Raw genomic sequence first — 25,050 nt, forward strand, 5'->3', positions numbered from 1 at the left:
CTGGGTGGCTCATGGGTTAGGCCGCTGCCTTCGGCTCGGGTCATGATCCTAGGGTCCTGGGATCGAGTCCCGTATCAGGCTCCTTGCTCAGCAGGGAGCCTGCCTCTCTCTCCGCCTCTGCCTGCCTCTCTGCCAGCTTGTGTGCTTTCTCTCTCTTAAAAAAAAAAAAAAAAATTATGGGGAAGGGGGATCATATGCATATATACAGAAACAAATTCTGGGGTACCTTGGGGGCACAGTTAGTTGGGCGTCTAACTCTTGGTTTTGGTTTAGGTTTAGGTCGTGACCTCTGGGTCCTCGGATTGAGCACTGTGCTCAGCGTGGAGTCTGCTTGGAACTCTCTCCCCATCCCCCCTTTGCTCCTACCCCCATCCCTCACTCTCTCTCTAGAAGAAGGAGAAGGAGAAGGAGGTAAGAGGAGAGGAGAAGAGAGGAGAGGAGAGGAGAAGAGAAGAGAAAAGAAAGGAATAAGGAAAAGAAAAACTAATCTCTGTTATCATCACTCAAGAAAGATAGTGCTAATTTGGAAAAACAGATTAATGTAAATGGTATAAAGATGTTGCAACTACATGGACATGTGCACACACACACACACACACACACACACACACACACACACACACACTCCCCCAAGGACTGATATTCTTAAATCCAAGCCCTCTTCTGTTAATTCTAAGTGGATATGGCTTAGGCTACATTTTTCTGGGATCTTCTAATTTATTTATTTTTATTTATTTATTTATTTTTTTAAAAGATTTTATGTATTCATCTGACAGACAGAGATCACAAGTAGGCAGGGAGGCAGGCAGAGAGAGGGAGGGAGAAAGCAGGCTCCTTGCTGAGCAGAGAGCCCGATGCAGGGCTCGATCCCAGGACCCTGGGATCATGACCTGAGCCGAAGGCAGAGGCTTTAACCCACTGAGCCACCCAGGTGCCCCTGGGATCTTCTAATTTAAAATTCAATGCAATCACTTTAGGAAGCAGGGCGCTTTCTCTGACTCCCCAGACTTGGTTTTGAGCCTTTTGTTAACATGCTGGGGTGGGGGGTGTTCCATTGTGCTTAACACAGGGTGTCATATTACCTGGTTTATACTGTCTGTCCCGTAGGTTTTAGATTCCTTCAAAATAGGATCTGGGTGTGCCTGGGTGGCCCCGGTGGGGTTAAGCTTCTGCCTTCAGCTCAGGTCAGGATCTCCGGGTCCTGGGAGCCAGCTTGGCATCAGGGAGCAGGGAGCAGGGAGCCTGCTTCTCCTTCTCCCTCTGCACCATTCCCCACATGCTCTCTCTCTAATAAATAAATAAAATCTTTTAAAAAATAGCATCTATATATTATCAGTATTCGGTTCCCCTACTAACTCAAAACAGGATTTGGTAAATTCCTTTATTTCCCCACTGGAAATGAACACGCCCCTTCTTTAAAAACAACAAATTAAAAAAGCTTCATTGGTGTCAGGATGCTAAGGAGACTCCCCAGAGTTAAGCCCGGAGTTAAGAGAGTAAAATCAGTAATGGTTTCCTCGAGCAATCGTGCTGATCACTGCAATGTGAAAGTTTACTGCGTGAGATTTTCGAACACTTTGGCTGCAAATTTGGTAGTCAAAGCCAATTTAATAAACTTCTATAAGAAGAGGTGATCTGGTCAAAACCCTAAAAATCTTCATCAGCAGGGGTCAGCGGTCCCCTCCATCACAGACAAGTGGGACACAGTCAGTTAATAACAAAGTCCTACAAAACAGTTCCAGTTCTGTTGAACCGGCATGTTGTTTAAAGGAATGGTCCTCTGCTTAAAAGGACATACATTTAAAAATTGTTTGAAATTTTTTAATTTTTATTAAATTAATTTTAAAATTCCATTAAATGTCACGTCTTAGTTTATTTTTTAATTTTTAAAAAACATTTTACTTATTTATTTGAGAGAGAGAGTGTGCCATAGACAGCACAAGCAGGAGGAGGGGCAGAGGGAGAGGGAGAAGCAGGCTTCCTACTGAGCTCGATCCCAGGACTCAGAGATCATGACCTGATCCAAAGGCAGATGCTTCACTGACAGAACTATCCAGGCACCCCTGTTAGTTTATTATAAAGTAAATTAAAATAGCTAAGATTTTGAATTTTAAGGAGAAACTTCTTCTCACTTGAAACTGTAAAAATACTTTTTATCTTTTTTTTAAGATTTTATTTATTTATTTATTTATTTGACAGACAGAGATCACAAGTAGGCAGAGAGGCAGGCAGAGAGAGAGAGAGAGAGGAGGAAGTAGGCTCCCTGCTGAGCAGAGAGCCCGATGTGGGGCTCGATCCCACGACCTGGGATCATGACCCGAGCTGAAGGCAGAGGCTTTAACCCACCCAGCCACCCAGGCGCCCCTAAAAATACTTTTTAAAAAAATATTTCTAGGAGACAAATGAACTTGAATGCTGCCATACAGCGTGTGTCTCATGATCTTTTTCTGTGTGTGATTGTTCATGTGTGAGGATGGGGTGCCCACCTGTGTGCCATCCTAACTCGCACAAGGGCAGAACATAAACAAACTCAAAGCATTACAATCCATGAGAGGTACCTGGGATTACCCCCAAATCAATGGGTATTCTTAATATTCCTAGCTGAGGAATTCCCAGAAAGAATGAAGAAAGGATTTATGAAAAATGCTAAGAGATTATCATCATGTAGGCACTTCCTAAATGATGCTGGTGGGACATACATGTGAGCAAGTTTTATTTTGTTTTGTTTTGTTTTTGAGTATTTAGGGGTTTTGTTTGTTTTTTCTCCAAATTTTTTGTGTCTCACAAGTCTGTAGGTGATGTAAAGCTCAATGGATTGTGACTTCCCAGCAATGTAGGAGACAGTGTAGTAGCAAACATAGTTCAAATATTACCGACACCCATCGGGGCCACTGAGGTCTCTGCTCTGAAGCAGGAGGACACCCAAATATCAGATGCTCATGGGGTCCGTAATAATGAGTGGTACAAACTGTGTGTTTGCGGGAACAGTCCAGACCCTATCCTTACCCCTTCTCCTTCGCAAGGCCTCGTTAGTGGTTCCTCAACTGCTTTTGTTCTGATCTCATCTCAGTCTGGCTCGGAGCTCTTTGAGGAATATCTGTTTGTCTCATTTGTAACTGAATGTTCTGGCCTGGGTCCATGCACCCCGTGTGCGCAGACCCCCCAGTCACTGGTGGTTGCCAACTGGCCCAACCCAGATCTCTCCCCTAGACTCCATCTGCTCCTGGGGGGCTGTGGCCAATCCGCGTTCACCAGACCCAGGGGAAAAGTTAGGGACGTGGCTTTCACCTGCTGATTTACGGAAGTGAATTCTCAACTCTGTACCAATGAGATCAGGCATCACTTGGAGCAGAGCTGAATTCCTTAGCTTCATTACATGAAAACCCTACAAAACCCTGCAATGAGGAATGTAGAAAGGCATGATTTATGACCCTCCACACAGAGGAGATTTAATTCTGCCTTTTGTCCAATGGTCTATCCATTGTGTGAGCAAAGTCAATACCAATAATGAAATGTAGGCTGAAGAGCTAAATCAGTTCAATAAAATGCGATTGGAAGGCTAGGAGCCAGAGCACACCAGCAAGGTGAGTGCCGCAGGATTAGTATCTGAACAACAGGTAATTACAAAAATCAATACCTATGTATGAAAACATGACAGGCAGCATCCTTCACAAAGGGAGAACCATCGTGAATGGTTTGGGGCCCGAATTGGGATGACACCTCAAGACACAACTGTGCCAAGTCCCTATCAGGGGTAATGTGTGTGTAAGTGTGCGTGTGTGAGTTTGTGTGTGTCTATACACACCTGAGCTACCCATGTGACTGAAGGAGTGAGAAAGGGAATCTCCAGATGGCTCACCTGGTGTTTTATTTAGGTGTGTGCTGGATGCCGGCGGGGTGGGGGGGGCCCTCACTGGGTGAAGCGTCTGCCTTTGGCTCAGGTCGTGATCCTGGGGTCCTGGGATCCAGCCCCGCGTTGGGCTCCCTGCTCAGCGGGGATCTCCTTCTCCCTCTTCCCCTGCCCCTCACCCCACTCTGCTTTCTCTTTCTCCCAAATAAATAAATAAATAAATAATCTTTACTTAGGCGTGTGCACTGTCCCTGTCCCTTTGGCTTATCTTTGCCAACTTCACTCTCCTTTTACCCACGTGGTCTCAGGTGATCTCAGTCCCACACCATTCCTCCCGACTTCCTCATCCTAGCCTCCCAGGGGACAGGACAAGATTACCATGAGGCCCTGGCTGTGTCTGGAGCCCTCGGGGAGCAGGGTTGTGCAGCGAAGGGCTGACCTCTGTGAGATGAGCCACCGCTGTAATGTGCCAGCTGCTGCAGGACCCTCCCAGCAGCCTTGAGGACACCCGCAGCGAAGGAAATCAGAAAAATAAACACTGTGCCCACACAGACATACAATACAATAACTGGTATTTTAAATAAAGTAAAAGAAAGGAACTTAAGATGAACATAAAAAAAGATACAAAGTAACTGGAATGTTCTGTGTTCCTGGCCAAAAAAGAACACGAATGGGGGAATGAATATGGGAGCACTAAGTGGTCTGCATACATTAAGTTGTGTAGTTCGCACAAAGACTTCGCAACAGAGGTTTCAGTATCGCTATTTTGAGGATTGAGAGGACAATCAGCTTGTTCAAGGAGGCACAGCTGGTGAGCGGGGAAGCAAGTCTGCGAGATGTGTCTGTGTGACAGGAACTCTGTGCCAGTCACTCCCCCAACCCCCTCCACTGCACCTTGTCTTGTCGGCCCCAGGGACTGACACCCAAGTCCACAGCCAGCCACTGGGTGTCCCTGCCAATGAGAGGCTTCAAGGCCAGTCTGAGGATCATGGAGACACCAGTGGGACCAGTGACTTCCCAACGTCTATACTGTCTAACCGACTACATGACTCTTGATAATAAAGATTCAGACTCTGTGTTGAGATGTTTGGCTTCTGGCAACTTCCAAGCCTCTCACTTTCCCTCTGCCCACATCTGAGCGAGGTGAGAAGAAAGCTCGAGTCTTCCTCCTTTGGCCTCAGTAGGAAGTTCAAACCACACCAGTCCCGAGCCACATGGGAGAACCCTCACCCTGGCTCCACCCCTAATCATCATAAAAACCCAAGCCAACTTCCTCTCTGGCTCTCAAGTCAATTTCAGTCCTGCTTGGGAGCCTCCCCACCCCCCAGACCACTCCAACAAGCCTCATTATGTGAGTAATCCATACTCACATACTCAATCCTTTTCATACATTATGGGTGTATGCATGGTGGCCGCAGTCTTGACTTCAGAACCATGTTCTCACTTTGGTGGGGGTCTCACAATACTCCTGGATCCAACCTGATGTTAACCATGGAATCAAACGCTTCCGAGGCCTTTCAAGAAGCCCTTGAGGTTGTGACCTTGCAAAAATGATGGTATGTAATCCCCTAATCAGAAATCTGTCTGGCACTTTGAGTGGCTATTCTGTTTTCTATTAAAGGCACAGAAGGACTGAGAAAATTTCCATCTGGACAGAAGCTGTGTAACCTTAATTTATTTTTACATCATTTTATATAATTGTGATAGCAGTTTCTGACCTTTTAAATGCATCTTAGATAAATAATATTTTTATTTATCTCCACATTGGCACTGTTGACCTTTGGGACTGGAGGATTCTTTGTCGTGGGTGCTGCCCCGTGCATGTGAACTTTAGGGTGTTCCGGTGGCCCTAACCCGGCCCACCGCAGCCCTCGCCAATCATGACAACCGCCAATGTTTCCAGATGTTGTCAGCTGGGCAAAAATCACACCTGAATGAGAACCACTGCCCTATATTCAATCCACAAAGACAGGCAACTTTTCTGGTAAGTCCTTTGAGTCCCAGTGGAAGACAGACAGAAACGATGAAAAGCTGTTAGGCTATTTCTATCCCAGTGCAAGCAAGCAACATCTATAATAAATTGCAATTTTATCTCCAAAGTTCTTCTTTCCACTCTTAAACTAATTTCAACTCATCCTCAAAATTGCTTCCATGCTATGGAGATGACTCTTTATAGCTTAGCAAATCTTTTTAAAAAATTGATTATTCAGCAGCTTATACGCAAACACTTGTCCCTTGTCTAAAAAAATCAGAGTTAGCTATGCTGACCACTTTGCTTTTCCAGAAGCATCATGCGGCAAAATTATACAAAATATTCCAAGTACCAAAGCACGTGAACAATTGTTTACATAATGGACACAGACAATATGCTCGTTCATATCCATATTACACTCACTAGTACTTTTGTAAATGGCTCAAAATTCTTGATTATAGCACAAAGCTTGTTTATTGCCTAAAGTTCTCCTCCTCTAAGTGAGTTTTCCAGGAAGGACAGATGATACCGTAGGTTGATTGTAGTAATTTTGTAAAGTAAGATTGCTTTGTATTTCTTGAAGATTTCAAGGCAGAGATAACTCCAGAGATGGAATCGGGAGGAGGGAGGCAAATCCCACAGAAAGTCTAGTGTTAATGTTCGCAGTGACCTTGGGTCACCTACTCCTCAGTATTCAAATATTAAAAAAGAAGATTATATGTATACACATGCCAATTAATTAGAGAGAAATTGCCATTTCAGTTTTAAATATGGATCTAAACTTTGGAAACAGAGCTTGAGTTTTCCTTCTTCTTTCCCCTTTCAACACTACCCTGTAAGACCTCGGGGATGATGAGTCTGCCACCAGGCATGTCTGAATCCAGTGAGTGCTTACCTCAGCTTTAATTTTATTGTCTCCAAAGCAGAGGTGTTGTAAGTAGGCTGCAGCATTAGACTGGACCGAAGGAAACTGGTGTTGGAGCATCTGAATCACTTCCGGCAGTTCCGGGTCTCTCCATCCAAATTCTCTGAACAAGAGGAAGGCAGGAGAACATGAGAGAGGAATCTTCCCATGATGTTAACACACCATTAACCTATTTATGAAATGCACTTAAGAGTTTATGAGAAACTATTTCACAAATGGTGGTTCTGGTCTTCTTACACACATACCCACTGAAAGCACTGGAAATGTCTTCTGTAAGTAGATGGCTTGGACGTGTATATGTGTATACACATATGTATCATATGTAGAATATATATACATATATACATATGAACTCTTAAATGTATCAACTAAAGTTACATGTTTACAAAGATTACCAAAAAAGTGACTTAAAGTGTCACATGATTTTATTAATATATACATTTTTTATTGGGGCCTAAATGGAGAATTTACAAGGTCATGTTAATTTCCTAATATATGATTTCAATGGTCTGATTCAGGTGCAGCATTGAGCTAAATTACCAGACCAGAGAATATATAACTGGATGGGTCCAAACCAAAATGTTGTGATAGCGCTTGACACCATCTTTATTATTTTTATGATTAGTATTGTTCCTACTGTTTTCATAATCTCTTCTAGAAAAATAAACAGATTCCATAATCAATTCTCTCAGGATAAAAGGAGAGCAACAGGAAGATGTCATAAAAGGAAATTCAAGAGTTAGGTCTATCCATACAATGTTAATCATCAGTGTTTTGCATTACACAGTCTTCTCCTGTATTCCCCTTTTCACATCTGAGCTACTCCAAGAAGCTGGTTGTTTATTTAATGTAACAAATACGCTCTGAGACATTTAAGTCCATCCTAAAACACAAGATTGATGGTACCATTATGTAAAGGAATATTGTTTTATGAAATAAATCAGCTCGGCCCTCTAGGACACGGAGGTAACCAGGCCAACTGTAGGGATTCCATTCCTGCAGCAAGGAACCAATTTTTAACAGAGAAATAAAAAAGCAACCTCTGAGACCACAGATAAAAACTTGACCCACATGCCACAGAAGGGTACTATTTATCCAACGGAGAGGGCGGGAGAGAAATGAGATGGCTTTACAATAACCACTCTACTCCTGGAAAAACAACTTAAAAGTGTACATCCTGTTGATACCAGGTCAGTGCTGTCATCTGAGAAGAGAAGTCATGAAAAATGGGGCAGAGAAGGAACAGACAAAGGTTAAAAGTGTCCTCATAGATTTTAACCCGTTCTCTTTATCTTCCCTTTATCACAACTAGCAGAGGTTGTCCAGCAAACCTTGAATCGTGTTAGCACTGCCTTTACGGGCTCTGAAGACAATAGGCAACAGGACTCCTTTGGATTTGGCTCAGTTTTTATTGGAAAAAAACAGCATTCAACTGAATGTGCATTAAGTATTTAATAAATTCACGTAACATTTTAGACAGCCACACATATTCTCCAAAAGGACATAAAGGACAGTAGTATCTCCGCTACAAAATATCCATAAGTGATTGCTGACAGTAGTAGGCAAACTACTGAAACTTTTTAGCTCTGTGATCAAAGTAAAAAAACAATTATGGATTGAAACACAGGAAGCCTCTTCTTCTTTTTAATTTAATTTCCTTCTCTTGTATGATCTAAACCACCTCGGCAACATCAAGAGAGCACAGTCCCTCTGCTTAGAAGAGCAGCCAACTGAAATTCTATTCTTTGTTCAAATAAAATAAAAATCTACAGAATACCTACAAATTCAGATTAGCAGTGTAATATAGACCCTTGATGGCTAAGATGAATTCAGGTGTGCCTGTGCTATTAGAAAGTGATTAGCAAAGAATTCATTTCAGCCTGTTTTATTAACCAGATAATAACCCCTCTATTAGGTTTATTTTTTTAAAAGATTTTATTTATTTATTTGAGAGAGAGGAGAGAGAGAGTGAGAGAGAGCATGACAGGGAGAAGGTCAGAGGGAGAAGCAGCCCCCCCACCCAACCCCCCCACGGAGCTGGGAGCCCCGTGCAGGGCTCGATCCCGGGATACCGGGACCTTGACCTGAGCTGAAAGCAGTCGCTTAACCGACTGAGTCACCCAGGCACCCTGCTCTACTAGGCTTATATGGCATATATCAATAGTGTCTTTTGAAGAAGAGCTCTAGTCTTTGGGACAGCACGGATGCACGCACATGGGTTCATCTGTGGAAAGGCATGAATATACATGTGTGCACATACACACACACACACACACAGCCCAAACTCATAACAGATTAACTTTCTAAAGAATCATGTGTCCAGGAGGGTCTAAGCTCTTCATTCTTGGTCAAAAGCAAGGCTGTTGTCAGCCTCTGCTTGTAACTTCCGGAATCCCAGACATCCCCTCTACCCCACCACTCTTCCCAAATCTATTCCTCACCTTCCACCGCACTGACCAAGCCAGTCACCTTCCACCCACCCTTCTTCCTCTCTAAGGCATCTAAATAGGCAAAAACCCAAACCTTACTGTGCCACTTCCCTTCTTCAAACCCTTCGTTGGTTCTTAGTGTCATTGGCATAAAGACCAGGCTCTTCCCATGGCTCGCCGGGCTTTGCTGGATCCGCCATCTCCCACCTCGCCAGCCTTGTGTTCCATGGCCTCCCTGGGCTCCCTGCACAGGCCACACTGGCTGACAGCTGGGTGGTGCTCTCTCCCACCTCTGCTCCTGCCATCTGGAATGGTCTTGGCTCTGGGGGCCTCTCACTCAAATGCAGAGCCTTGGGTTCTTTGTGATTTCCTCAGCAAAGCCCTCTGTGAGTCCCTTCCACACAGTCCTGGTGGGAGTGCCCTGGCTGTGTTGTGGACTGTGACCAAGCACTACCCCCCTCTCCACCCTGTGGTAAGTTCCAGGAGGCCAGGGCCACAACTTTATGGTCATGTTTGTTAACTAGCACGTAAGGCACCCCTGGAACAAAACGAAGATGACATAAATGGGCTCTGAAGGAATGGAGGCACAAAGGAATGAGTGAAGAAGGCATCTTGGCAGGGAGAGTGTTACCTCTGTTCTACTGAGGTCATTTCCCTGGCCAATTGGTCATTCTGGAATGTTCTCCCTTCCTCTGACACACCTCTACACACACACACACACACACACACACACACACACACACACACACCATCGTTCTCCATGTTGCCCATCTGAGCAATCTTTTTTATGTATCAGTCTCATATCTCTGTGTCTTAAACGCTCCATCAGCTTCCCATTACACCTAGGAAAAAAGCTGACTCCTCCATGGGGCTTGGGAGGCCACACAGAGGACTCTTCCCTCTTCTGAATTGCCAGCCCAACCTCCCCAAAGAGTTTCCTTCCTATTGAGAATGGTACTCCCATCCCCCTCTCAAGATCCTGGTTCTTTGGGGAGGCTTCTGCCTCGGGTCTTTGCCTGGTGTTCTCTTGCCTCTATTAGGTCACAGGTCATATGTCTTGGAGGGCAACTCCTGGAAACTTCCAGCCAAACAAGCCTGACCCCTGGAGTCATCTTACCTACTGCCCTATTTTATCCACAATACTCAGGACTGTCTGAAATTCTCTTCCATTACTTTTGTGACTAATTCCCACTCCCATACTCTCTCTGTTGTAAGCTCCATGGGGAAAATGATTTTTCCACAGTGTGAAGGAATTCCTGGAGCCACCATGTCCTGATTGTGTGAAAGTGGGGTTCTGGGGGAGTACTCTGGGACCAAGTGAAAGGGGGCAAGAGAGGTCAGAAAGCCAGGTAAAGACTGAAGACAACAGTAAGTTAGTGTTTAAAATGACTTGATGTCTCCCAGCCTAAACCAGCTTTCCAGGAATTGGGCTGGAGTGGGTGGTACGTCCAGGACATTTGCTTCTGGTTTCTTCTAACTGGCATTCCCCGGCCTCAGCCATGGCAGTGGGTACGGTCAAAGAGGATACTAATGTTTTCAAATGTTCTCTTCAGTTTCACAAGAGAGATGCTAAAGGAGCACCCCTCCCCACAAAGTTTAGGGAATGATTCATATTGAAGTCTCTTTTTCTGGAATGGTTTTTTTCACTTCGATGAGATTGTTTGGATTTTTTGTTGCCCATGGAGAGAGACTCCAGGGAAAGAACCAGAGGCCCAGAGGAAACAAAACATTCATCTCATTTGGGCCATAGTTTGGTATATGATATGATTTCTTCACATAAGGTCTTAATCCTCAAGGATTCATAAGACAAGCTCTGGAAAAGACAAATACCAATGAAGGAGCAGTACGGGTGGACACATGGGCTCGTGGAGGGGCTGGTGGATTTGGGAAAGATGTGTGCTCAGCCTGGCTGGGGCATGGCTAAGAACAGGCTGTGGGAAGGAGGGCTGACTGGGAGAGGGGATGGGTGGACAAAGGGGAAAGCAAGTCCAGGATGAGATCATAAAGGGCCTTTCATTTAAATACAAACATTCTGGTTCTGGTCTGTAGTCAGGATTGTGAAGAAGAAAGCTAAGAAATACTAGGTTTGTTTTGGCTTATGGAACAGCCAGAAAAATCACCTTAAGTAATAATGTGAGCGTACTAAACGTCAGTTGCCATGGTTCCCTGTTTGCACCTTTAACTCTTTCATCCTTAAGTAGTCTTATGTGGTTTATTTTCATTTTACGGAGGACGAAATTTGACTTACAGATGGTACAAACTTAAGTGATGGAGACGAAATAACACTAGCAGTCTGCTTTCAAATAGATAAATTTAACTCCCCAACTATGTTGCCTGCTGGGATCAGTGCCGTGAAATAATGTCTAACCAGGGGATTTTTTAAAGACAATATCTCAAAAAGAAATATGTTTTAAAAAGTGTCCACAGGAGTATTTGGCAATGCTTGGTGACAATTTTGGTTGTCACAACTGAACTGGAAGATACTCTTGGCATCCAGAGGGGAGAAGCCAGGAATCCTGTTCAATGGCCCACCATGGACAGGATGACCCTCCCCAACAAAGACTTATCGGCCCCCAAACTGTCATGAGAGCCAGGCTTGAGAAACTCTGGTCTAAACACGGACTGGATCTGACCCCTCGTTTGAGTAAGCATGTTGTAAGTCTTTCATTCCTTGATTATTTTAGTAGAATGGACCCAGGATTTGGTGTCAAAATTAACTGAGAAAGTGTTTAGAACTTGAACATCTGACTTTCTCCCTTCTAGCCCATAAATACAGGAGAGCCCCCCAGTGTTTGCTGGTCTTGATTTCCATGGATCGAATACAGCAAATAACACCACCTATTTCATGGGATATGGTCTTAAATGACACATGAACTAATAAATGTGAAAGTGGTTGGTAAGGTATTGACCGCTGGAAATATACTAGAGATAGTTACCCTAAGACTGCTCTAAAAGAAATTCATCTGTATTTTGGAAATTTATACAATACCATTTAATTTTTTAAAAATAACCATTTACTGTTGGTGTTTATTGATACTCGAAGGAACATAAGGATAAAGACAGACACTACTTTAGCTTGTTGTAAAAATTGTTAATGCAAAGGTGCCATTTTGAAATGATTTTTTTTTTTTTGCCCCCGATCGCCCTCCAGCGGCAGAGTACCCTGGTGGGCAAAAGTTCTTTGGATGCAGTCAGGGTTGGTTCCAATCCTGCTCTACCATGAACTCTCTCTGTAACCTTGGGCCCCTCCCCTCTGTGTCTGATTTGCTGCTGGATATCCACTGGCTGGCATGTTCTTTGTTTGGAGTAAATGTTCATTGGGTCCATCTCTCATAATGATGTAATAATTCCAACCACAGAGGATTGATAGGATGATCAGAAATATTATATATGAACTCCTTAGAGCAGTGTTGGGCATGCAGTGTGGACCCTTGAGAAAAGTCCAGTATTATAGACAACTAGAGGAAGAAGAGAAGAACAAGAAATAAGAACCATCTACCATTTTCTACTGGAGCAAACGCATAACTCTCTCATTTGTGACTGGGCTTCACTTTCGAAATGTTAATGAAACTGGAGAATATGCAAATGTAACCTTTTCTCCATTAAAACTTGTCACATAGACCAACAATATTGTGACAAAATCCTCACTCTTATATGGACTATCTGAGTTGTTAAAATTACAAGCACTCAGCTTAGAGCTAAATAGCAAACAGTTTGAAATCCGTTTCTATGATAGGCTGGCAGAGAAACTGAAAAGTTGATACACTGTCACAACATTTTAGCAAGTTTACTTCCTCACTGAAAAGAGCCCCCGGACAACCAGAGTCTTTGGGAGTTAAAGATTTGATTTTCCAGCAAAAATCAGAGGAACATGCCTCAATTTGGTTCTTAGTGTTGGAGGGTCATGACTCACATTCACTGTAGGTTCAATAATTTCCACTGGGACGCGGCTGTCTGGACATTGCTTAAAGGTAGGAAAATCCCCGCCATCTGTAAACTTTGGAACTCTAACCAAAAGTTTTAAAGATCCTATTGGCTTGAACTTTTGCATCCAGAGCCGTGAGACCAACTGTTTTGTTTTCTATTTTGGTCTTGATGATAAGGTTGGGGGAGCGGAGCTGGTGGTCTGAAGAAAGTCAGATAGGTAGAAATTTTTACAACAAAATGGAGATATTTTAATTGTTGACAAAGGAGATCTTTGCGGCGAGAAACACATGGAAGCATCAAAGCCTTCGTCCTCGCTCCTGGCTATTTGATAGCACACCAAAAGCTGCCCTCTGTGGTTTATCATATTTAAACAGCACATCTTAGCTTTTAAATAAACAGCAGCCTTGGAATTAGGACTATCTAGAAAACAAGCTCAATCGCTTTAGTTTTTAGGAAAAAATGGCTCTCTCCAAGCTTTACATTTGGGGAACGTGTAATTCCCCAAACAGCATCATAAGCATTAATTCACTCAACCATGATTTCTCGACTTTTCTCCGAGTGGAGCAGCAATACAGCTCGTAGACACGTTCTGCTCCCAGGGACTGGATACCCTCGGGGACCTCCCAGCCGCTCTTCCCCCGTGAGGGCGATCCTCTTTTATCTAAGATCTGCATGACTAATTATACCTTCTCTTTTCACGAACTATTGAGGCAACTCACACAAATCATCTATGATGATATCATAAAACATATGAAAAATCAAGTACGAAAAGAGGGAGAAATCAAATGTTGGGAGCACAAGGTCAGTGTACATGCTTGTTTCAAATTTGACTCTCTCCTTCCAAGAAGGCCTGCCATTAGCAGAGAAGTTCATAGGGGACAGAAGGGGCCATTCCTGTAGTTAAGTGGGACCACAGGATCCCACTGCTTCCCGCACTGGGAGATCAGGAAGGAAGACTCTGGGACTCCTTATACTTGTCCCCGTATCTGTGGCTGGTCTCCGGTTAGGATACCGTGGTAGGCTGATTAAGGGCCCCCAAGGGACCCGGGTTCTTATCCCTGCAACCCGTGAAATGCTACCTTATTTGGCACCATGGACTTTGCATGGACTAAGAAGGCAACATACCACTGACATAAACTATGTGGTTGTCTGGGAGGACGGAGGCAGGGCCCAGGAGCCGCAAAATGTAAGCAGCGCAGTTCCAGGAGGAAAAGGCAAGGACAAGGAATTTCCCCTAGAACCTCAGGACTCAGCATGGCCCTACTGACCCGCTGATGACGGCCCAGGGAACCTGATTTCAGACTTCTGGCCTTTAGGACCGTGAGAGGATCGGTGTGTGTTATTGTAAATCATTAATTTTCTGTTAATTTGTTATAGCCCCAGGAAACCAGACGCAGACATGGCCTTTCTAAGCTGACAAGAGACCACGCCACTGGCGAGACTCCAGGAAGGCGGAGGGAGCTGCCTGGGTCATCCCAAGAGGCACCACCTCCAACTCCTGCCTCTGGGAGTCCTCCCTGTGATCGTGGGTGGTCCGGGATATGCTGTGACTCACCAACCACCGTCTCTCGGCTGTTTGCTTGAATCCGCCGCCTCTCTGACCTGCGGCTTATTTCTGGGAGCCTGAGCAGCCCTCACATCCCACCATATTCCTGCAGGCTGCCTGGCTTCCGGCTCTGTCCGAGGACTCGGCTCTACACCACTCACTTCTCCAGCCATTGCTCGCTGAGGGGCCGCCGTGCCCCCAGCTGTTGGAGATCCAATACTGAACATGGTGAAAGTTCCAGTCCTTGGAAACGACTTTCTTATGGCGATTGGCAATTTACTAAATGCAAAATATATTATTTGTCATATAGCGTTAAGCATGTGTTGGGCTGAATAGTGTCCCCTCAACAATTCATGTCCACATGGGACTTCGGAAAGGAACCTTATTTGAAATAGTCTTTACAGATGTAATTACGTATCACGAGGAGATCTTACTAGATGAGGACAGACCCTCAATCCAATGACAGAGTCCTTATATGACACGTAAGAGGACACAGAGAGAAACAGGGAGGAGAAGGCAATGTCCAGACAGAGGCAGGAACTGGCGTGATGTGGCTCTAAGCCAGCAGGTGCCAAGGGTTGTCCAGCGCCACAGGAAGCAAGGAGGCATGAACATTCTCTCCTTCAGAGCCTCCGGAAGGAGCCAACTCTGCTGACACCTTGACTTGACTTCTGATCTCCTCAACTGTTAGAGAATTAATTTCTGTTTTAAGCCACCTTGTTTGTTGTATTTTGTCACAGCAGCCACAGGACACTAATACAAGCATAAGGGGAAAAATAAAGCAGACAGAGGCAATACTGGTATATGCACGCTCGCGCCCCACGCTACGACCCATGGGCTAGGTGGGGGTTGTTACTGTGAATACTATGGCTATGGGTCAGCTCCTTGAGAAGCTGACTCTGGAGGTGGTCCTGGGTGGAAGGAATGTTCCAGAACGGGAAAACAGTGACAAGACCCTCAGGCAGGAATGTGTGGGGCATGTCAGACAGGAGGTGAGAGGCCCTTAAATAAATCTTAGCCGAGCAATGGGCTTTTTCTCAGAGTTCAGTTGATTAGGACCAAGGGGGGAAACAATGAGAAATGATTAGCAAAAATTTATGCTATTATTTATCATTTTAAATCTCATGTATTTTAAGTACCAGGGAATTTCTGCTTCTATTAAGGGCCTCAATATTCTAATAGTCCGTTAGATTGCAAAGAATATTATCAATTACATTGTAATACCTATTCAGTATCAATAAAATTCAAAACACTATTTTTTATCTGTGAACACAACTAGACTTTTTCAATAAAATATGTTCCACAATGAAAAATCAACTTCCTACATATAAGCATTTAGTTGCTCTGGAAATTCTAACAGGCTGTGTATGGTGGTAATAGCCAAAGGGAACAAAGGACAAATTAGTACCATAAACTTTTCCTTGTAAGCCATAATGACTTTACAGAAAATGTTTATATTCTATGCCTATGTACCCATTTTAAAATTAATAGCCTGCAATATTTCCTAAAAAAATCACCTGGACCTGTGAACCTCCAGTGGGAACACAGGGAGGGATCTGATGCTCACAGTCCAGGTGAGGAGTGTGTGAGTCTAGGTTTCTAGAGCAACGGTGTTTACTTTGTCAATACCAGCAGCGATCAGGATTTTGCCCCACCATTAGATTAGGAATTTGAGAAAAAGCCAGAAAGGCCTTGATCATCCTCAAAAAGTTTTATTATAGGGCACCTGGGTGGCTCAGTGGGTTAAAGCCTCTGCCTTCGGCTCAGGTCATGATCCCGGGGTCCTGGGATTGAGCCCCGCATCGGGCTCTCTGCTCAGCAGGGAGCCTGCTTCCCCTCCTCTCTCTCTGCCTGCCTCTCTGCCTACTTGTGATCTCTCTCTGTCAAATAAATAAATAAAATCTTTAAAAAAAGTTTTATTATATGTATTAAAGAAAACGTAATATTAAATAAAATTTAAAATGACCTAAAAATATACTGTGCCTAAATCATAGAACATAGCACGCTTTCTTATAAATTAGGTAATGATATCATCTGACAGTTCTCTGTGAAAAAAGATCTTTAAAAAGGAGCTTTTAGTGATTCTTATGAAAAATTCTGAACTTCTGATAAAAGCCATAATTATACCGGTAAACACATTCTATAAGCAAGAACACCATCTGCAAAGACCGCACGCTAGGCTCCATGATTCTGGAAGTGAGAAATAGTCCACGGCACCTATCTCAGAGTCTTTAGAAAGGAAGCTGTGAGTATATATATGAGGGGTGATTGCTAAGCGGAGTCCAGTGGTGGTATCTAGTGATACTCGTTGGTTTTGGTCCTGCAAATGCTGGTAGCATGTTTCACACATACAATTCATCTTTGTCACCTTATTTTAGTCCTCCAAAGAATGACAACTCAATTTATTGGAGATAACACTGAACAGAGTTACTTCCTTTAAAGAAGATCTCAAAAGAATCTAACAAAATTTGGTCCAGAAGAGGTACCAAGTGAGAAAGATGTTTGAAGATATTCTTTAAAATGAAGTAACAAATCATCTGAAAATATTACCCATGTACTGTCACCTTCCATGAGTATTTAAGAAGTCTTTTTATGAATCAGGAAAAGCTTTAGGTCCTGGGGATAGGAACATTGACTCCTGACCTCAAATTGTTTATAATTTAGCAGAGAAGACAGATTCTTAGTAAGCAATAACCATACATCAAATAAAAGATGTAACTCAAAAAATGCCAGAACTGGGGCACTTGGGTGGCTCAGTCAGTAAAGCATCTAATTCCTGATTTTGGATCAAGTCCCGATCTCAGGGTCGTGAGATGGAAGCCCGCATTCGGCTGGGCGTGGAGCCTGCTTGGGATTCTCTCTATCCCTCTCTCCTGACTCCCCCACTCTCTCTCTAGCGGGGGAAAAAAAAAAAAAAAAGCCGCAGCTGCTTTTAAAGCCCTTCTGACTGTCTTCTTTCCTTATGCATGTTTATTTGGTTTTCTTTACACTTCAGAACCGCAAGGGACTTCAGCTAGCATCTCCCATGCTTATTGTGTAGACTGAGAAACTCAAGTCAGACTATTTGGTGACTTGACCAAGGTCACAAGCCAATTAGTGCATGGAACCTTGTGGTCAATTATCAAGGTTCAAAGCTTATTCACAGTTACATTTGGCCAAGATACCGCCTCCATCAGTCTGCTCGGCAATGCACACAGACTCTAGTTCCAAATCTTGATTTTTGCCTCTGGACTATAGTGGGCAATAATGTGGGAGCAGACTTATCTAACAGAGAAAGCATGTTATTTAAGAAGGAAGAAGACCCTTTTTCTAATGGCCTAATGGATTAATTTCCTGATAAGCACAGAATCATGTGGTAAAAGGGAACGGTATTCAAGAAAGGTACGCTTTTTTAAAAAATTTTTTAAATTAATTGATTGACTGACTGATTGATTGATTGATTGATTGAAGTAATCTCTATACACAATGTGGGGCTCAAACTCTCCTTCCCAAGATCAAAAGTCACATGCTCTAAGGACTGAGCCAGCCAGGCACCCCAGGAAGGGTAAACTTTAAAAATCACATCATTAGCCAGGTCAGCGTGATCCTACCAAGACCATCAGGATCACACCTGGGGTTGAACAACATTGGCCTTATTGTTCCTAACAACAAGAAAGAACACTCCCCCCACCCCCCACCCCAAACGGAACGGCAGGGTATTTCCATAAGAGGGTGTTAGAGCAGATTTAGGGAATCTGGGCTTGCACTAGCCACTTTGGGGCAGGGGCTGGTTCTGGATTGGCTGCTGCCGGATGTGACCCAGTATCTTCAAGATTCTTAAAGATCTAGGAGGGAAGACTAAAGCAAGGCTCAAACTGTGATTGGTGAAGAAGGAGCCGTCATGCCAGTCACACATCCCAGTCAGCCTGGATGTGATGTGGACAACATTCATGTGTGGTCCGTGTTCAGACCTGACTAAGGAAGGGTCTTGATTTTGCCTGACCCATCAAGGTCAATGTGGCCTTGTGTGATGCTGGTGCTCTGTGAAATTGTTTCTGTTCAAAAGAACACTCGGGCCAGCTGTGGGTGTCGGGCCAGCTCCTGGCTCCCCGTGGCTGCCCAGTCAGCAAACTCAGGGGGTCTCAGAAAAGGAAGCGAAGGTGCCAGAGCTCAATCTTCCTTTCCGCCTCTGGAGAAGTGGCATTCTGGGGGGTCAGAGCAGCGTTGTTGAACCCTGTCAACGTGATGCCAGAACCACACGTGAGAAGGGAAGAGAAGAGAAGGAGCCAGTTGCTTTGTCCCCATGAAGCCACACTCTGGCTACCTCTTTTTTTTTTTTTCTTTTTTGTATACTTGGCTGGTTATTTTAAAATTTCAGAGACAGCAAGTCTGACACTCGTATGTAAATACTGATAAGTGACTCCGTGGGTTGCATCTCTTTGCATTTTTCTATTGTTGCTGCTGCTGAAATGCATCAGGAATGGGAGGGAAGCTTTTGGGCATAGTCACTGTTTAGCTGCCAGAGAAGGAAAAAACAAAGAGGTCAACTCCAAACAGTTAGTCACCAGCGCCTATGTCAAAGCACAAGCCAAACACACCTAGACAGGTTTGCTTCAATTTGCCCTTAGAGGAAGCATAAAGAAGCTATGAATAAACTCGGGCACAGTCTTCATACTAGAAAAAGAGAAATGCGCTGACCAGTGGCCATCCACACGTATTTCTCGTGTCTAGACATTAAATCCAAAGGCATCCCACGTGCAGGCATTTTCTTTTGCCATATTCTACTTTACTTTTGTGTCTGGATTTTCCTAAATGTAAAATGTGGAGGGTATACATACATCTTTACTCTGCATTTTGAATAAGATAACCAACAACGGAGTTTCATTGGTAGTCCCTGCAGGTCATGGGTAAAAGAATACGGACAGAACAGCTGTATACCACTACCGTGGAAGATTCCGTATCTGTGCAAATGAACGCATTAGTAAGCTTCTTTTTAAAGTGCCATCATTAAAAAAAGAGAGAGAGAGAGGGAGAGATGGTATTCATTTCCAGATAACAGTATCCCATTACCTTTAATTTCTATCCATTGATAAAGTCTTAGACTCGGCTTTTATTACCTCTGTGTCTGCCTACCTCTCAGCAGAATGGCTGTGATTAATTTGAAAATTAATTGAAAAGTTTGCAGTGAGGTTAAAGATATTTTCTGTTATGGCTGCCATAGACGTTTATAATTTAAAACGGGCAGGATGGCCGACAAGGCTGATGGAATACATCTGATTACTGGAAAAAAGAGCAAGGGGCAGATAAGTTTAGTCTTATTTATGCAAATAAGAAAAGCGCCACAACATTTCTTTTATCTTTTTTACTAACGAAGAATTATGAGTTCTTCATTAAGCATTTCTTTATTCCCTAGCAGAATGTTTTAAGTTCCATCCACAGCTGTGAACTGAAGCCACAAGGAAACAAATCACTTGGATCTTGAAGAATGCTCATTTAATATCTAATTGTTGAGCACATTTATGTTTTCATCGTGGGAAGAGACGGAATACAGAAACTGGGCAGAGACTGACTTGATGTAACTGGAGAGGCTCCCAAACTTGCTTGGCTCATGGGGTCCTCTGTAAATCGTTCGTGATGCTCTGGATGGAAGGTTTGCATGGTTATGACGTCATCGAAAGGAACACTGGCAGAACAGAATTTTGAAACTGTCACTAACTCGAGGTTTCTCTTGGCGTCCGGCAGGGAGCTTCTTTCTCTTGAAAACGGAGACTCTCTGGAGGAGCCCCCCTGAGTTTGCCTGGTTGTCCCGGGCCACCTTGGAATGTGGTTTGGGAACAGTGGCAAATGAAGGTCCTTCCCGATGTTAACGGCCGGAGGTTTTATCTTGTAAGATTTAAATTCAGGATTTCAGTGAAGCGAAACAGTAGTTAGGTTCAGTGAACATAAACTCTGGTCATTTGGGAAAAGGTTCTTCCTCCTTTGTAACAGTTTTTCCTTTGGTAAGTGTTTGGAAAGGTAGTGTTTTAGGACTTTTAAGGACCTAAATTACAGCATTCCTTAATGGTTCCTTACCTAGTTAACAAATGCTTACAATGGAATTCGGGGAAGGCACCATCATGTAGCTTGCCTTCTCTCTCTCTCTCTCTCTCTTTTTTACCTTAGCAAGAGTACAGTAGGATGGGATGTGATGTTCTCGACAAAAGTACCCTGTTTTGGTGGCAAGCACAATTACTGAAAACACTGACTACATCTGGTGTGCCCTTCACCGTCTGAAATGACTGTCAAGGTCTTCCTTCTTGAACTTAATTTTAAGGGACCTCTCTCATACTTCCAGCCTTTTCTCCCAGGTTTGTGGGGCTCTATGGCCTTAGATTGCAGAGAAAGAGGTCATGTGAGAAACATGAGGCCCACAGAAAGCAGACAAGTTCAGTGACGTGAAGACCGTTCTCAGGTGAACGTAATAGGCGCTCTAGATCGGTGTGCGCTGGAATTACAGATGTAATAACGGGACTTTACGGTAAGCACTGACCTGACTTTCGTTAGTACGAGGAGAAGTCAACATGGTGGGAGCTCCCATTTGTCAAGTGAGTCCTCTGTGCCCCCCACGGCCCTGGGGGCCTCGCCCGCTTCACACCCACCACATTCCGCCCAAGGTTGGTCCCATCAGATCCCATCAGATCCCCTATTCTGTGGCACAGAAGCCTTAGCCACTTGCCCGATTGCAGAGACAATCAAGGGATGGAGACAGAACTAACATTCGGGCAGACTCACTTTGAAACCCACCTTCCCCACCAAGAGGCAGCACTGTCCAACCAAACACCTTTCATTATCATTTTTACAAACAACTAGAAGTTAGAATGCACGTCTATCCCTCAGAAATTTCATCAGAAGATAAAATTCATTTAATTTAGCACCAACCCCACGTAGATTATGTATGTCTCAAGGGCAATGGCTTTCTGTCTTTGAATCAGAGCTCGTATCTTCTGAAAATTATCGGTAAGACCCAGAAACATTTTATGCTGCTGACTTTGGTAAAGCAATGACATTATGTTTAAGCAAACATCTCTCTTATGTTTTGTCCATTTACAGCTTCACGCAACCTCATTCCAAGGATTCCAGGACCCAGAGTCAGGCGGTGGAACAGAGAAGGAGCGGTCTTACCTGGAGAAAGACCAACGTTCTCCATCAGCTCTGAAACACAATCCTTCTCCTTTCTTTCCTGACCTGGTCTCTGAATTTTACTTGGTCCCACATGGGGTGCATTCCTCCTAATTTCTTCCAAACGTATTAGGTTCTGCATTTCTCTGGCTTTTGCAAGTCACATGGGATTCATTCAATTAATGACTATGATATCAAATGCAATTGGCCGTCTGGAGGTTTACGTCTGTAAAGATTTATTCTGCTTGAAGTGCAATAAATAACACCGTCCAGATAGAAAACATTTTCCTAATTTGTGTTATTCTACTAACCTTAGTGTTTTCCTCTTTAAAGTTTTCCATAGGGATTTGCTATGCCAATCAAAATCTGCTGGTTGGAATTAAAAACAGATCTTTTCTTTAAACAAGGTCTGGTATAAAACACTTATCTTTCCATATCTTCAGTGTGTTCACATTATATTCATCTGTATTTATTGGTGTCATACATTACCTCGTCCCAAAACTATTTAGTATTTTCTATCAAGATCCTCTGATGGCCAGCAAAATGCCTTCCATTGAATGGATCCAGGAAATGATGCCTGTATAAATCGAATAAGCTAAAACTTTGACTGGATTTATAAAATTTACATACATTAACCAACTTTAATATACAGAGTAATAGGAACACCTGGGTGGCTCAGTGGGTCAAAGCCTCTGCCTTTGGCTCAGGTCATGATCCCAGGGTCCTGGGATCGAGCCCTGCATCAGGCTCTCTGCTAAGCAGGGAGCCTGCTTCCCCCTCTCTCTCTGCCTGCCTCTCTGCCTGCTTGTGATCTCTGTCTGTCAAATAAATAAATAAAATTTTTAAAAAATATACAGAGTAATAAGCCTTTGTCATCGTTCTATAAACATTGGTGGGCAATTAAGTTTTCTTCCCCATGACTCTGTGAGGCAGGGCCCGTGATTATCTCTACTTCATAGGTGAGGAGGCTGTGGTTCAGAGAACTTGAGAGACCTGCCCAGTTTGTTGGAAGGAAGGTGGGGTCACCTTGGGTTTCAGGGAGTCCATAGCCTGTGCTGGCCACAGGAAGCAGAGCCCCTCCCTTCCATGGCTGTGGTTCTCAGCGATGGTTAAGGAAGGCGGGCTCTGTGTGGGCACAAGGGAGGAATTGAATCATACAGAGTGCACAGAATGCTGTCCTCTTTGCCATAACAGAATTAAGCACACTTGAACTTCCTGGTGCTCTTCAGAGAGAATCTGACTTTGAGTAAGTATCAGAGGTGTAGACTATGCTCAGAGGCAAGATCTCCAGGAAGGTTCTCTTCCACTAAGGTCATGGAAAACGTGTATTTCCTTAAGCTGCGAAATCATTCAGCTTCGTTCTATGCAGGTGGTTACAAAATGAGCAAGCAGAGATTTGGTCTAGTTTTGTTTTTTTTTAAACTTCAAGTAGAAGTGTGTAAGATCTAAAAATATTTCCTGAGTTAGGAAAAGCAGGTATCATCCTCCTTTGCAGGTCTGAATATAATTGGTTAAAATGTTGGTTAAAATACAACGCACATTCTGGTAGTCCAGGCAGAAACTGCAGAAGGCACTATCTTAGGTGAGAAACACGCCAACTCGGCCAAGCATCTCCATTTCAGAGTTGTGGCAGGTGGCTTGGGTTGCTGTTATCCTTCAAAATCTGTATTCTGCTCATTTCTTGACTGGTTTTTTGGTTTGTTTGTTTGGTTGGTTGGTTGCTGAGTTTGCGAAGTTCTTTATTGTGGATGACACCAGAGCTAGAGGTTTATGGATACGTTTTAAACACCTTCCCTTCCTCTCCTCTTATGTGTGCCATCTCTGAGCTCTCCTACCTATGCCTTGACCTATTTCTGTTCTGAGTCTTTGCAGTATCTGAGACTTTACACTTACTACCTACTGTGTGATTCGGTACTTCCTTGATGGTTAAATAGAAGATGGGGAAGAGTCCTGAAAGAACAGTGCGGGGAGGGGATGAAACACAACCTTACTTCCTGGGGAATGTGCCCTTGTCCCATTGGCAGCAAGGACTCCCAGGCTCCTTTCTGCTCCTGGTGGGCCTCTTGCTACTGCCGGACATCGTTCCCAGAAAGAAAATGTGTATGTGCTGGTTTCACACACAACCCCACCAGAGCTTTCGGAAGGCAAGTGCAAGACAAAGCAGCATCTTTGGATCCTGGCCTTTTTAGTGTTTGTTGTGCAGCTAGGGTGGAAACATATATTTTTGGGAAAAGATTCTTGGAAGGAAAATTGCCATATTGTAACCTAAAGAAAATTCAACCTTGTCTCATTTTCTCTGAAATGCAAAATCCATAAAGTTGTGGTGAACATAAAAGTGACCCAGTCTGGGAAGACGGGGACAGAAGGAAGGACAGACACTGTCATCTCGGGAGACCATAAATACTTCTAAGGGACCTGTTCAGTAGGTGTTGGGAAAAATGATACGGCAAATAAAAGAATAATATCCCAGTTCTTCCCTCTCGCTGACCATGCTGCACACAATCAGACACGGGAACTGTGAACTCAATTTCCAAGGCAGTCCTGTCGCCGGAGCCACACCCCACAGACTCATTACCTCTTGCTTTGAAAACTGTGATATTTCCTAATGGGCTCTCTCTCTCTCCAGGCTGGAGAAACCACAGGCCCCCAGTTTATCCCGCACACCACCACTGCTGCGACGCTTCTAAAGCAAACTAGACCGTCTTACTGACCTTCTAGAAACTCTACATTGTACTTGGTGCTTCACAGAAAACTGTGCTCCAGGACAGCCCCGTATGCTGCCCCCTCCTTCCTCCCTCTTCCTTCTGCACTGCGTGTAGGTCCCTACACAGGTCTGTCACTTCCTCCATTGCTTACGTGGGCCATTTCCCATCTGCTGAAATGCTCTCCTGCTTGAGAATTAGGACCTTAAAAGCTGTTTCCCAATAACAAAGTAGTTGATAATATCCATAGGTGATACTGGAATGGGAACACAGATACTGATGATATCATCCATGGGGCACAGCATTCTGGAGAAAACACTGTCTAGATCTTGGCACTATGGAAATTTCCCAGGCTTCTTCTGTGGCGAGCCAGCAGAATGTGTAGCACTGCTCCCGCTGAAATTTCACATGGATCTGTTTAATTGGTTGATGATGGCTTTCTCCACTAGGCAAGGGGACTCCGGAGGAAGGAGTCATGCCATGCTCAACTCATTTTTATGTTCCCCGTGGCTTGCATACTGGCTTATTTTACTGTCAGGTGCTCAGTGAACAGATGAAACGA

General features: G+C 43.9%; 1 protein-coding gene across 1 annotated transcript in view; it reads right to left on the reverse strand.

The window, feature by feature from the left end:
* The window catches only part of LOC111153440 (catenin delta 2), a 1,010,962-nt gene that overhangs the window by 250,431 nt on the left and 735,481 nt on the right, over window positions 1–25,050 (reverse strand). Inside the window, exon 10 of the mRNA XM_022512459.1 lies at window positions 6,718–6,850. Coding sequence (XP_022368167.1) covers window positions 6,718–6,850 — 133 coding nt within the window. The remainder of the gene's footprint in view (window positions 1–6,717; window positions 6,851–25,050) is intronic.

Source organism: Enhydra lutris, unplaced genomic scaffold (genome assembly GCF_002288905.1).
Source record: "Enhydra lutris kenyoni isolate GAN:26980312 unplaced genomic scaffold, ASM228890v2 scaffoldscaffold32, whole genome shotgun sequence".
NCBI classification, from domain to species: Eukaryota; Metazoa; Chordata; class Mammalia; order Carnivora; family Mustelidae; genus Enhydra; species Enhydra lutris.